General features: G+C 39.0%; 1 protein-coding gene across 2 annotated transcripts in view; it reads right to left on the bottom strand.

The window, feature by feature from the left end:
- The window catches only part of RASGEF1A (RasGEF domain family member 1A), a 174,659-nt gene that overhangs the window by 10,448 nt on the left and 148,725 nt on the right, over positions 1-15,486 (bottom strand). For both annotated transcript variants that reach the window (XM_075025618.1, XM_075025619.1), the window contains 3 exons: positions 15,266-15,445; positions 8,640-8,768; positions 2,647-2,784 (listed from right to left, as the gene is read on the bottom strand). In XM_075025618.1, the coding sequence (XP_074881719.1) occupies positions 2,647-2,784; positions 8,640-8,768; positions 15,266-15,445 (447 nt within the window). The remainder of the gene's footprint in view (positions 1-2,646; positions 2,785-8,639; positions 8,769-15,265; positions 15,446-15,486) is intronic.

Raw genomic sequence — 15,486 nt, 5'->3', positions numbered from 1 at the left:
AACTACTTCTACCAAAGACAGTCCTTCTCTTTCCTACACAATTGTTCTCTTGCTTTCATGCAAATTATTTTTCTTGAAGTTAGCCACAAGGTTAACCATTAGTTTACAACATGCTGTGTTGGTTTCTGCCAGGCAACTGGGTGCACTACAAAGAACTGCAATGAATCTGTGATCATTCAAAGAAGCCGCTAATGTGCAGTGATGACTGAAATTACGTAGCAGATGTGAGAGACGATGACTACCAAATACTTGTATATTGCATGCTATAATTAAGCAATAATAGTGTCAGAATGTTGCTTTACAAGGCAATAATATGACTCCCAAGTGAAATCAAATGAAAAGCTGAAGGCAGTGTAGCTCATCTTGAGACAACTGGCTTACTGCTCAACAGCAGCTGGCTGGAGCCATTTCTGATATTGTGCTACAAGTGTTCAGAAATGCCAAGGGAGCATCGTGGGGGACTAAAATAAAGCGCTAATTCTGCTCCCTGGTATGCTGAGCTTCCTATTAGAAATCATTTGACTTCAGCTGCTATACCTGACTTACCCATGTGGCTGGGAGGAAGCAGACTTTCTGGATATGGTCATAGAGAATCAAACTTGAAGGCAGGTGAAAGTATCGCAGGTATTATGTGAAAGTGAACAAAAACTGCAGTGACATGAAAAACTATGGCTTAATTAAGCTATTGTGAATTTATTAGCAACTTAATACTAGACAAATGCCCTTAGAGTTTTAGCAGTTTCTTTTTGTTGCTAGTCTTACTGTGAGTTTTCTTACAAGTTTGGAAAATAAGTCAATGAGTGTATAATAATTTGTCCTTCTTTTGAGTTCAAGCGAGACATTTGTACTTCATTTGGGGCACAACCCTGGCTGTAGCTATTTGGTGTGCTGTCTGATAGCACTAGGACAAACACCTGACAGCTTTGTGTGAGATTTCAGTTGACTTTCTATCCTATGTATGGAGTATAGTGTCCTACGGGGATTTGGAAAAGCTTTAAAATACAAAATAAAACCCCAAACCATTACCATAATCCCTTACTGAAGCACAATATCGGTAGTTTCTTGTGGTAACAACACTGAGAGCAAGAGCTGCTTTTTGTCAGTGTCAAATTATGTTTCCTAGGGGTCAGATGTGGCATAGCTCTTTGCTGATCAAACTTGACTTGTAGCCTTGTTAAGGGGATAAATATGGTGATGCTGTAATTAATGGATGTCATCAGATGCCTCAGAGACCAGAGCACTGAGCCACTCCACAAAGACGTGGTTTTCTCAAATGACAATTTATTCATACATAACAGAGTGGGAGGGAAGGGGAAGAGAAAGAAAGGCCATAACTTCTTTCTAGTTCAAATAGACAAATTAAACATTAAGATACAGACGCTAAATAAAACCTCTGCCAAGTTCCCTTTCACAGTAGCATCTCTGCCAACACACACCTCTTTGCCCTTGTCTACAAAGGGAATAGAAGGCATATTATAATCTTATTTCCTCTTCCCCTCCTACTAGGCACTGACATTTTCATAGTAGCATTCAGGTAAACAGCTTTGCTGATGCAACAAAACTGACATGCTTCCTTTTGGCAACTTGGTAACACCTAATTGTATTGTGTCCTATCACTGATTCATGCAGTGCTGTCAAACCTGTTGTTCTTCATTTTCTCTGTACCTGAATCAACAAAAACACATAATACAATTGTCTTCCTGTTTCCTGCTAATTGTTCTCAAAAATATCTTGAAGTTGTGGGTTTAAAAACAAGGAGAAGCTTCTACTTCTATAGAAGTAAGCCTTCACATTCATACAAACACTTTACAATTAATTCCCTTGCAGTTCTTGATTATATCCTTCCTTCTGTCTATTGGTAATTACAGTGACTTTCTCAATGGGGAAAGAAGTGTAGGCTTTGAAGTGTTGAGAGAAAAAAAAAAACCAACAAACAATAACCAACAAAACAAAAAAAACAGAAAACTAACAGTCCTTGTTTTATTTATTTGAATTTGCTTTATCCATTTGCTTTAGAAAACTAGATCTCAGAAAAGACTTTTCTTCATAGGCTAGAAACTCCCAAGCTGTTAAGACTGGTGATTGACTAGCTAGCAGAGCTCAAATATAACTTCCTTTGTGGAAATACTGTGCATGTCACCTGAAACATAGCAACAAAACAGTTGCTGATTATTGTTAGGAGCTAGGAACGAACTATTAAATAATAAGCATGTTCACCTTGAGCAAGAGTACATTTGATAGAACTAGTTGATATATCTTGCGGGACTTACATGTATAGGGTAGTAACAAAGTACAAAGGATGGTACATAATTCATGATGAAAGTTAACTACATTGTGCCATTATAGTCACTGTTCTTTCCTTTCTCCTTCTGCACCACATCCCTTTTTCACATCATTTGTGACTATTTTGTCTCTTCCTCTTACACTCAGTGATGATACATAGACAGTTTCTGCTAATGGACTGTTAACTTCACTGCTCAGCCCATGTCCTGCAGTTACACTGACAGCTTAGCAACTGCTGCTGTAGTCCATTTACAAAATACTGCACGTAGGAGCAAGAGTTTGTATATAATACGATAAACTATATATAAAGGTTGACAAATACTGCTTTACCATTTAATGCTTTTTCTCCCCCCTCACCCCTACCTCATCACATTGTGTGATCCTGTGAGCAATCTCCTTCAACTCTTTCATGGATTTTTCATCTTGGAAATCATAGGGGAAAGTTTCAGTCCATTCCTTCAGGAGCTGAATGATTTTGGCAGCGAAGGATTTTAGCTTTGCCTAGAAAGAAACAATGAGTTGATTACTGACCACAGACCTTTCTGACTGCAGAGTAAATTAGCTGATGACGGCTGACATAAAACTAAAGACACCCATGAAAATACTTTGCATTAGTAGAAGCTAAAGGGGATAACAAAGAACATATGTAACTGTGAGCCAGATTCCTAAATAGTATGATTTAGCCTGCTCTCATGATAGCTTGGTAACGTCTCTTACCAAACACTGAAGATATTTTAAACGTTAGTTGTGTAAAGCTACGAAGATGACAGAATAGTTTAAGTGACTTATTTGACTGAAGTCAATGGGACTTAAGCTGATTTATGCTATGTGAGGCAGCAGTACCTTAGCGTTTGAATTCAAATGCATATAAACTGCAGCACTCTACCAAGCATCTTTGATGAGAAGCATTCACAAAGACATTTTTGTTCTGCAGAATTTATCAGACCTCCAGATTAAGCTGTATATTGAAATAAATGAATGACAGGAAAGATGTGTGTGTTCTCTCCATGACATCTAAAACAAAATGGACTTTATAAATAAATAGTATTGGATCTTACTCAAAAAGCTATCAACCACAGAAAGGGGAGGGAGAGCTATTTTCTAAGTTCTTCTGTTACCTATGAATCTTCTAAGGCTTTTCATCAGTTAAACCTGAATTGGATGCCAATTACTCTACTGTCGTAGCAACGGAGAGCAGCATCGGTAAATCCAAGGGAGCACTTGTAAAATTGGGAGTGAGAGTGCTAAGAACACTTTTAATGAACAAGAAGAATCAAAACTTAATTCAGGTTATATTTATCCTCCCACCCAACTTGTGATGCACTGAGGAAAGAGGAAGTTTTCATTTGTGTTCACCTCCCCACTTGTGTAAGCTACAGAAGTCCCGCTACGCTGCAGTTCCTTCTCCCCACACACAGTGCCCTGTTCTCACTGCACTCTCCATCAGCTTCTTAGGGGTTACAGAAGGTGACTTAGCATGTGAGTGTCACTACAGGAAATTGGTGTATTTTCTTTTAAGACTAATAGAGAATGTCTTCCAAGAATTGGTAGGAACTCCTGCCAAAACATCATCTGATCATAGCATGTCCCAGTTTGTTTAATCAAAACTAGAAGTCAACGAAACTAAGCTATGTTTTGCCTTTTATTTTTACATCTTGCTGGTATATGGTGAGCAGGAATAGTAATAAGAACTTTGAAGTTAAAGCATGCACCCTTGAATCCTCAATGTGTAAATGAGCCAGTGCTCCTTGGAAGTCTGAAGGGAATTTTCTAGCTTTTTTTTCACATCTGCAAACTGCATTCTGGTAGCATGCTTTTTGTAGCTGTTTTTACTGATAGCACTTAATTGATCCTGCTAGTGAGAGAAGTACAGAATAGTTGGATAGTGAAGGCAAAAAGAAAACATCACCATTCTCTTTGCCAGCAGTAGGCATTCCTGCAAAGCAATATCTGCCAATGCCATTCCTGTGAAGCCCAGCTTCAAGGTATTTCTAAACAGTGTGGGACAGGGTTCCAGATTATAGTTGTCTGACCTCCAAACTCCCATTGTTGTCTGCCTTGGGGAGAAGAAAATTTATACTTTGCTAGGAAATGCGTAGAACCTGACATTATTAAAAGAATAGTCTGTAGGCGGCGATGGAGAATTTATTAGCCAGGCAGTGTGCTTCCATTCAATTAAACTTAATAGGTATGTGCCTGTTCCACTTTTGTTTACCAAAAGCTGCACAGAACTGTTTTTTTGGTCTTAATTATCCTGACTATCCTTTCTTTTTAACTTTTGAAACTGAAAAAGGAAGGATGGGGGCAGGAAGGTTCCAAAACCCTTTCTTAGGCCATGGCAAGTATCTCCATATGAACACTGATGTCCCATCTCGTGTATCTGCTTATGAGTTGCTGGGGTTTGCTTCCTTCATGATGGAAAACTAGGCATCTGTTGCAAGACAAACTGCAAACCATATTACTCTTCGTGTAATTACCCTTTAGGTGTAAAACAGCTTAATGTTTTATCAGATGCTTTTGATGTTCATGAAAATAAGGTATGCTTTCCGAGAGCAACACTAAAAAACATTAATATAGCAAAACATGAGATTCCTGTTTCATGTGCACTCTGATGAACCCCAAAGCCGCGTGACAGGCTTGATGCATATATTGTGTGATAACCTAGATAGAAATCACACAGATATGTGGGTAGCAGCACGCGTTTTCCGTTTTGTCATGGTTGCAATAAACCTACCAACCTACTTATTCTGTAGTCCTACTCCAGACGTGAGCCTCCCCTTGTGAGGCCTAACACAGAGTTCCCTGGAGTCTAAGGGAATAATTCTCCCACAAATATTTCTTTGAGAAGAAAAATACTTCTATTAATTTAAGTACTGTAGATCAGCCCTGTTCTGCATGAGACAAGACAGACAGGACTGAGAAACAGCTACCAATTAGAAAGGAAGGCAATAGCAGTACTGTGCTTGTAGGAAAGGGAGGTTTAATAAGAATGACCTGGTTATGAGTATTGTTTTGATTTTTTGGTTTTAAAAAGGAGAACTTATTGGTAACAAAAACTGAGGGAAATCGTAATTTCTGAAGGGACTTATGTATTCTGAGATGGGCAAGACAAGCTTAATAGAAATTAACTTCTTCTTTCTCTTTTTATTTCTTTCTTCTTTAGCTTTTGGTTTAAAAAAATACCTTCAAGCTGCAGAAATAATGCACCACAATTTTAACAACAGGTTTTTCCACTGAATAATACTATACAAGTGCTTTTTCCTGTGACAATCTTGTTTGGGTCTTTCCAATCTCTAATGCTCTTATGGAGAGTTAAATTTTATCCTTTCTGGTCAAGCTTAACTACTGACTTGTATATTATAATTGACGTCTTAAACCGTGAAACCCTTCCTTTTTATGAGTGGCCAAAAGGACTCTAAGCAGGCTCCAAGACATCTGTCGTGGTTTAACCCCAGGCAGCAACTAAGCACCGCGCAGCCACTCACTTGCTTGTTCCCCCCCACCCAGTGGGATGGGGGAGACAGTAAAGGGGGGGGAAGTAAAACTCGTGGGTTGAGATAAGAACCATTTAGTAGGACAGAAAGGAAGAAAATAATAATGATAATAGTGACAATAATAAAATGACAATAATAATAATAGAAGAATTGGAATATGCAAAACAAGTGATGCACAATGCAATTGCTCACCACTCGCCAACCGATGCCCAGTTAGTTCCCGAGCAGCAATCCGCACCCCCAGGCCAACTCCCCCCAGTTTATATACTGGGCATGATGTCCCACGGTATGGAATATCCCTTTGGCCAGTTTCGGTCAGCTGCCCTGGTTGTGTCCCCTCCCAACCTCTTGTGCCCCTCCAGCCTTCTTGCTGGCTGGGCATGAGAAGCTGAAAAATCCTTGATTTAGTCTAAACACTAGTGAGCAACAAGTGAAAACATCAGTGGGTTATCAACATTATTCCCATACTGAATCAAAACCATAGCACTATACCAGCTACTAGAAAGAAAATTAACTCTATCCCAGCTGAAACCAGGACAACATCCTAGAGCGTTTTTCTTCTTAATTCACTTTGCCCTGGTCTTCTGTAGGACTCTTTGGCTAGCCAGTAATGTCAAAAACAAAGGAATGACAAGCATTGTGGTGTGTAACCTCAAAACCTGGCTCCTTGCCATTTTTTCAACTCATGCTATCCAGGCAACAAGTCAGCTAGCTTCTCATCTTAAGAGAGATTTGCATAAGCAAACTCTATCAGAAATGATCAGAGCTGCTTAAACTACTTTTGCCAGCTATTTCCTGCTACGAAGCCACTTAATTAGAAGGTGCTGGTAGCTGATGATACCTTAACGAGTTATTACTGTGAATACATAGAGTGTCTTGAAAATTTATATGTTGCGTGTGAAATGAGCTTTTATTTGTTGCCAGATAGAAAAACAAATGTTTGCAAATGCTAGTGGCCAAACTATTCTCTAAAACATACAGGTGCTTGCAGTAGAGGACAGTAAAGTAGTCATTTGAGAGGGATGTCAGAAGTTTATGTAGTGTTTTCCAAGAATTTTGTGTTTAGTGGGCAGGAAAAAATTACAGTTTATATTAAGGGGGTAGGAAGGGATCAAGGGCATAGTAGGAAAAGCAACCAGTGAAGCGTGTAAATTAAAGCAGCCTCCCAAACACTCATGTTTTATTGTCACTTTGCTGTTTGTTGGTTTTCCTGTAGGCCCATTTCCAAATTGTCAGCAGAAGGTGTAAGAGCGTGGGTGTTTGGAATATGAGCTGCTCTGTTTTACATCCTGTTGTTAGGATGTAATCCTATTTCATTTCAATGTGGAAGCCATGATTTTTTAACACATCTGCTGAAAAGCCAGAATAATACTCCTTTACAACTAGTATCTTATCTTTAAACAGCCAGGTGATTTAGTCCCCAGATACTGTTTTCATTTTAAAATCTCCTAACTATATTGTTATTCATAAAAAAAATTTCATCTTGTATCCCATTATTTTTAAATCCAAGTATTTCACATATGTATTTTGACACTAGCTACTGACAGCACTCTTCATATGTCTACAGATCAGCTTTACTCATTCCACATTTCAGATGGCCCCAGCATCTCTTACAAGTTCCTACCTCTGTTGTTTAGTTACATGTTGCTGAGGAACCACTACAATTTACAGAGCATCAGTTTGAGGTTGCTCAGTCACAAATTAGTTTGGCAGTGGCAATGGGAACAGTTATCACCTCTGTGTACAAAGCTGCGTGCACTGGTTCTTGCACCTTCTCTCTCCCGACCCCTTGAATTCCCCAGCACCTACACAACAATTTACATAGCTATTGGGCGAGTAAATCAGGGGACTGACCTGGATGAAAGCCAGTTTGCATTAAGTGGTTGGTTTTTCCTGTGGAATAATTTTGTGACATAATATGAGACTGCGCCCTAGGAATAGTAGGGGAGAAAGAAGCCCTTAGGTCAGTATTGCTGTCAAAAGCTCTGTTTTGCCAAACCACAGGGTTACCTTTTATGCTCCCCACTCAGTTGTGATACAACAAAGAGAAAACAAAATGCGTCTATCAACATGCTGAAGATCAGGAATGTGAGCATGTAACTTCTCACCACAGAATAATGGATCCAAAATGTGCCCAGGATTTGAACAATTTAGGTCTTTAAATACTTGTTGATTTCATCCTTGCTTCTGTAGCTCTTATGTGTGTCCCATCTTGCACTGTTCTGGTACTTCAATTTCAGTCAAAAGCCATTCAGTACACACTTTCCATAATGGTGAGACTTAGATGGTTTTAAGTGCATACCATAATGATCCAGTTTGGTTTAATCAGTTGTAGTAAAACTGCACAGTCACATGTATCAGCACAGGCTACCATTTTAAGTAGTGCATCCCTTAATTTTTGTGAGAAGTAACTTTCTGATTTACTGTTACATCAAGTTAAAACACCCCACCAATAACCTACAGCAGAGCACTCAACTCTAATAGGATGATAAGGGTGACTGGAGAAGAGGGAATCAGATTCAAGAAAGGTGAAAGCCTGAAAGTGCAAAGTGACATATGGGGCAGGTTTCATGGCAGATACACATAGCTCCAGTGCACAGCACCAACCTGTAGCTCATGAGCAAAGTTATATTTCCAGCTGCTGTATCCAACTGGTAAGATAGTACATACCCTATGTTTGCAGCTAGCAAAGAAGCAACAGTACTTCAAGGAAAAAGACCCAAATAAAAGTGTATCCAGTTACACATGCCAATTACAATTTCAATTTATTCTTTATCAATCTATTTAGCTTTACAACGAGAAAGAGAGTGGGAAATAAAGGACAGTAGCACAGCTAACTGAAGGACATAATGGTTTGTTTACCTTTTCTGCCTCAGTCCCCGTTTCTAGCTGCTGCTTCTGTTTAATGCAGATCTGCCCCACTTTAGCCAGGAGCTCGTGTGGGTGAATGAAGACTCGTGAACTCAATAGGAAAGTGAAGATATAAGTCCTCTGTGGAAGCAGAGAAAAAAAAAAACTGAGTTGTATAACTTTAACAGAAATAATCCGTCTTCCTTGGAAAAACTATTCCATAAACCACAAATGTAACTTTCCTTCATTTAAACTTTTTATAATTCTTCCTGTCTCCAGAGATGTGGTGGTCTTTTCTAGCTCTGTAAAAAGGAAATGTTGTAGGCTTCAAGGCTGTTAACTGTGGTGTTTTCAGATTCCTAAATTATTTCCCTTTAAAATGCCAAACTTAATATGCCCAACTAGTCATCACTTGCCAAAAAGACAAATGAATTATGTCCGATGTAGGGCGTTATGCCTCTTGAATGCCACTATTTCTGCTGCTTTGTTTCTTTAAGAGTGATTGTTTTTCATTGAGCTGCAGAAAACTGCTTCATGTGTATTCCAAACCACAGCTGTAATTTCTTCATGTATGAGGGTTTTTTGTTCCTTTTTTCCCACAATCACTGACACAAGGATTGTGGCCATATGACAATAATTCAGTTTTAAGCTTGACTTTACTTATTTGGGGCCTGTTTCAGAGTCTTTTGAGTGTGAACACTGCTAATAAATGCCAACAATTATTATTTCTCATTAGAAATAGCCTCTCCATTTGTATTTTAAAAGCTGTATTGCAGTGTATCCTGAATCATACTCTGGACAGTTCAGTTGAAGTGAGAATGCCTTCATGCCCTAGTCTTGCTTCAGTGTTTGAAATTTGGCTTCATATTTGAATGTAATTTCCTGAGTAATGACAGTAGCACCTCATAAGCCTAAAGGAAAAACAGAAGTGCTTTCTGACAAAATTTGGAGTTAGGAAATTGTAAGGGATCTCCTTGACAATGGATTTCAATAAACATTCATTATGTTTGCAGTGTATACTGTTACTTTGCACTGTGTTTTTAGAAATGTGATTTGGCAGGCCACAGCTAAGTGTGCTTATAAATAGTCAATGTGCACATATATCACCTTGGACTGGCAAGTAAATTGAGACCTCTAAAAACTTAAGATCACCTGTCTAAAATGTGTCATCTCTGCTATCAGCTACCAAATTCTGCTGCTTGCAGTCTCTAAAACACACTTGTAGTTAACCAATAATGGTATCTTTAGGACTTCAAAAAATTTATGGGGTTTATCTCTCTAATCACAATAAAACGTGCTATTAATGAAAAATGTTTCCACTTCTTCAGTACTCAGCGTGCCCTGTAATATAAATTTAGCACTAAAAACTTCCAAATATCAGAAGGGAGAAAAGGAAGGGGTTTTTTTAACAAAATAAATTAACTAAAAGTCACAGTGTTCTGGGAGTAAGTGAGCATAGATTAATAGATTAAGCATGTAACTGTTAAACATCCAACTGTCCTGAGCTTGTGGAGGAAGCTAGGGAAAGAGTGGAGTGTGATACAGCCGAGGCATTTAAAATGCTCATTCTGATTTGAAGATCTTACTAGCACTGGGGTTCATGTATTAAATTAGGAGCAACATTAATTCTCTACAATCAGAACTGGAGTTAATCCATAGTCTTTGCCTCCTCTATTGTTTATGAATAGAGGAAGAGAGGAGGAGAAGGGTTGGCTGGATGGACATTACGGATCAGGTTCTTGAGTAGCACTTCCACTGATGCCTACAGAAGATGGACAGCTGGGGCCACCTAACAGTCAGGCTCTTGGTGACTTCGAGCAGGTGGTCAGGGCAGTGACAGGACACTGACAGCGTGGCCTCCATTCTTGATGGCGTGGTTGCAAACATCCCACACAAGTGTACATTGGGAAAATTTAAGAAACTGGGCTTCTGTTTGGTATTTTGTTTATGTCCTTTTCCAGAATTTGAGTTTTTACAGTTACAAAGACAAAAAATGGAAGTTCATTAATTTAAGAAAGAAATTCAATGTAGTTCTTACGCCTACATCTAGAAACAGTTGATGACATTGTGTCAGCTTTGGAGAAGCTTTATAAAAATCTATAGTAGGGTATGCAGTGTGTTATGGACACTAAAATTAGGCTGAAGAGCTAACCTGATTCACAAAAGGGGACTTGGTTGTGTTATGGGACAACGTATCACAGCTTTTATTCTTATGTACATGGGAACGATCCCTAAACCGTTACACTCCCCATTCGGAATGAAAGCAAGAGAAGGAATAGTGTTGGGTTGTGAGATTTTTTTTTTTGGGGGGGGGGGGGAGGTTGGGGTTGTTTGTGTTTTAAACTCTGCCTGGTTATCCTCTGTTATCTTTTTGTAGCCAACTTCTGCATTCATTTCTATCGGTGTTGTCTCTGAACTTAAAACTGTGAGTCTGGACTATCTGGAAAAGGAATTTAGCTGTTGGGTGTGTCAGCTGTCACTAGTTGTGTGAAAATTTTTGTTCTAGAAACATGAAGCAGCCCTCACTTTTATCATATTTTGCATTTGAGAGAGATGGGGAATTAAAAAAAAAAAGTTATGGACTTCTGATACTTTCATCCCTTCACCACATTCTTGTTTTGGGAGTTTAGAAGCCTGTCTGAAAGATGCCTGTACATGTAAGTAGCAGGGAACCACAACTTAAGCCACACTGCCCTGCAAGTGACCTTTGCTCTGATAAGCTGGAACACATTCTTTTAAGGAAAGATGTAATTTTGCTTCTTGTACCAATTCTAGTGTTGGTCTCCTGGTGGAAGTTTGTGTGATGTGGGACAGCGTTTATCCAGAGTGACTCTGAGAAAGGCCTTCTCAGAGTATCATTTCCCTATTGTTATACTGCAAGAAAAGTGTGACCCAGATGACCTGTGCTTTTATTTGGTTTCTTTGATACGTTTTATATGATGTTCAAAAAAGTGCTGAACTGGCAAGATGCAGGAAGATACATGGCCATAGAAGTGCGTACTTTCCATTTTAGGGTTGCTGATGTGTCTCTAATCAGTAATATCTGTACTGGACCCACACAGTGCTTTTCCAGACAACACTGGACTAACTAGGTTTTAGAAACAAATTATTATTACTTCTGGAACCCACCTGCTGTATTTTTAGTCAATTTTTTAAGTCACTTAACTGGAACTAGGTTCACTACTTTGGAAAACAAAATTGTTCCATTATGGTCAATGAAGATACGCTGGTTTACAACATATTGTTATCTAACTGGGGGTGGGAGGTTCATACTTTTGTTGCTTATGCGGGCATAGACAAGGAGTAACAGCAACTAAGAACCAAATTAATAATCATAGGTCTGACAGTAGTATTGATGCGCATCTCCTTGCCTCTCTGCTAACAGCCACTCCCTATCCAATAAAGAAAATTCAGGCTGAACTAAGCCATACATTTCAGCTTAGCAGTAGGTCTTGGGGCTTAGGAACACAGTTGTTTTGAATAGGAAATATTTCATACTAATGTCACATGCCTTATCTAGATCAAGGATTTCTGTGATTTGAGGCACCTGCACTACTATACCTATATAGGCTAAATGTTATAACAGTGTAAAAACCTACACTATCTCATAGGCAGTCCCCTAATCATGAAGCTGATGGTTTGGAGAAGGAAATTTAGCTATGAAGCTAGCTGGTTTGACAAAGATTGATTAAAAAAATGCTTCCGTAAGCTATGAGATTGAAAGTTAAGCTCCATTTATCCTACAAAAGTGACAGGTATTTAGGAGAAGAGGCAAAAAAAAAGTCCCTTCTGCACTTGGAACAACGTAAGCTGATATAAAAGGGGCTTGTGCTTTACAAGGGAATAAGAAGCCAGATTCCTTTAGTGCCTACAGTTGTTGCTAAGAGATGATCTGAATTATAGTTTAAAAAAAAAAAGTGTGAGCACACAAGCCTAAAGAAGGAATTGTTAATCTCTGACCCAAGAATGCACTGATGTCTTCTTGAGGAGGAAAAAAAGAAAGAAAAATATTTTCTTTGTGCTCTCACTGCTCTTTCTGGAACTTCTTGTTTGTGAAATATTTTCTTGAAACGTTTTCTTGCTTGGGCACAAGGGTTGCAGACTGGTACATTCCATTCCTAACCTCCCGAACTCTTCTGTCTCATGAGTATACATTTTTCTATGTGCTGAACAAGTCCCTGTACACAAACAAGCCTCAAAAGAGCAGTACACAAATGTAGGCCCTTATCTTTCCCATCCTCCCTTGCCTGTCTCGTGTTCTGCCAACATGGCAAATACATTTTTGTTTTGCCTCTGTAACCAGCATAGAAAGATACTCTGTGTTTGCTTTTTCCCCCACGCCCTTTTTTTTCTGTCTGGAAGGTTACTGTGATCTTTTAGCTTAATGTCCACACAGGCGGGAATGCCTTCTAAGTATGGTGCTCAGATGGACTAATCAAAAAATTTGGATGAATACTGCAACTTACAGATATGTCACTCTGAAACTAAGGTAATCTCTGCTAAGGTTACCAATAGCTTCTCGTGGTGCGAATTAATAGGTGATGCCATGCTGCCTGCCTTTGCATGTATAGCCAGAGACATGTGACTGAGAGGTGTTTATACCTTTCTCTTGAACATACAGTATTGGCCACTCTTCTGACAGGATACCAGCATAAATGGCTATCACTCTAACACTCTGCGGCAACTAAAAATAGAAATGAGCATGAAATGAAGTATAAACATGCAACTGAACTGAAACAGGAACCTCGGATTTGAGGATGACTCAAATACAGCTCCTTCTTTATGTTGTTCAAAGCTTATTTATCTACTCACTTTATAATTAATCCTTTCAGCTAAATTGGGTGAGCTGATTTAACTAAAAGCATGTGTCCTGCTGTAGAGGAGATGAATTTGGTTTAATGCTGTTTTCCATGTCTCTGTCCCTGGAGTTCCCTTGATTGCTTCTGTTATATCTCTCTCAGCTGTCAGCTTGCTGTCTTTAAACAGCAGCCTCCCAGGGTGGGGTTCGTGACTGCTTGGTTTGCAATGCTCCCTTGCATGGGGTATGAGATAGCACGATGGAAACTAACAGCATTCCAAAATAAGTTGTAGACCCCTTATGTAATGCTCACTTTATGGAACCAGTTTCAGAGTAGCTGTGTTATAAATAGATCTTATGTTACAAGTTACAATAAGGGATGTGCATTGGCAACTCCTTAAAAAACTTAGCTATAGTCCAGAAATCCAAGCAGCAAGTAACTATATTCTAGTATCACACAAAAGACAAGGAACTGACTCGTTGGAAGGCTTAACTACAGCAGCCTAAAGCTATTCCACTGGTACATCATACTGGCTCTACCCGCTGCTTTCTTCTGCATGTCTGTTCTACAATATGTATTTGGGGGCAGGGAGAGGGAGCGGAGATTGAATGTCTAACAATGGTTATCCCTCTGTATCTTATAAAGGACTTGGTACTAAGCATCTGTCAAAGGTAGTACAGTTGTATGTTAGCCATATTTAAATGCAAGGTTTAGGATTACCTTTGAACTGGAATGTTAAAACATCCTGGGTTTGCTTTTTTTAATCTTCCACTGATGATTGCTGGCAATTCCGCTAATTATACCCACTGAACTCTCATATGGGGAGTCCCTTTAATGTGCATGGTGATTGTGAAGATGGGTGGTGTATATGTGGGAGCTTGGAGGGACTTTATCATGACTGAAGTGAAACCACAGTAACAAGTTTTATATGAATTAGACTGAGAAACATAAAAGAAGATACAGCACAGCCTGCTACTGCAGGCATTAAGTTCAACTTATAAGTTAATAGTGATTGCAATTTCCTGCCCCATTGTTAGTCTTTACAAAGAGCTGGGATGCTTCTGCCATAGTTGCCACTTTTTCAGAGCTCAAATGGAATATATGCTATATAGCCTCTCTGATCTTTGGCAACTTGTTTAAATAACATCTTTCATTAATGGATACAAGGGTAATTTTAAGTGATAAAGTGATCTCTTAATAATATCCTAGGTTCAGAATCTTACTGCATGCCTTGGAATTATAAGTAGTATTTACTTCAGGGGACTGCACTGAGGATGTTTAATCAGTTGCAAAATCATTTTCAGGCTCAGGAATATACATTATTACAGTGCTGGCCCATTAAAATGTCTTGAGAAAGAAAGCATTTTAATTAAAACCTGTTTTTGTTTTTTTATGATGGCCTAACTAGGAGATGCATAGAAAATTAAGGAAAAAAAATACTAGAGGAAAAAAATACTGATTTCAGGTCTGCTTCCCTAGGTAGGAGCTGGTTAGTAGTTAATCTTGGCTGCATTAGAGCTAAAGCAGCTTAGAGGGATTGAAAATTCTGTAGCTAATGCTGCTTTTAATTGGTTCTTAAGGCACCCATTTGGGTTCAACACGGCTTTATCTTTCTAACAAGTGTTCTCATTTAAAACCAGAAAGGACAGTATCCCCACTGAGCAACATCTTTAGTGAATGCATATTGCAAGTAAAATAAATGCATCTTTAGCCTACATCTTAATCTTGAATCAGGTGGAGGTAGAATTTCTTGAGGAAGCACGAATCCAGATACTAATGCAGTAAAACCATAGGAAGGAAAAAAAACCCAAAAAACAAAAACCTTCAGCGGCTACTTACATCTGGATAATAGTCCATGGTGGGCACCAGCCGCTCTATCAAGGCCTCCAGTGATCCAGAAACAAGGTTCCCATCCTGATAAACAGGGTCCACACACCTATCTCCCATATCTGGCTGCACTTGTCCACTACAACTGGAACCAAGCATGGTGGAAAATATTGGCGTCTGGGGCATAGTTTCCTGCAGAAGCGGCAAAAAAAAGAGAAAGGGTTAGGCTTTTT

Source organism: Buteo buteo, chromosome 4 (genome assembly GCF_964188355.1).
Source record: "Buteo buteo chromosome 4, bButBut1.hap1.1, whole genome shotgun sequence".
Classification (NCBI taxonomy): domain Eukaryota; kingdom Metazoa; phylum Chordata; class Aves; order Accipitriformes; family Accipitridae; genus Buteo; species Buteo buteo.
The sequence above is the reverse complement of the archived record's forward strand: the minus strand, read 5'-3'. Positions and strand labels throughout refer to the sequence as shown.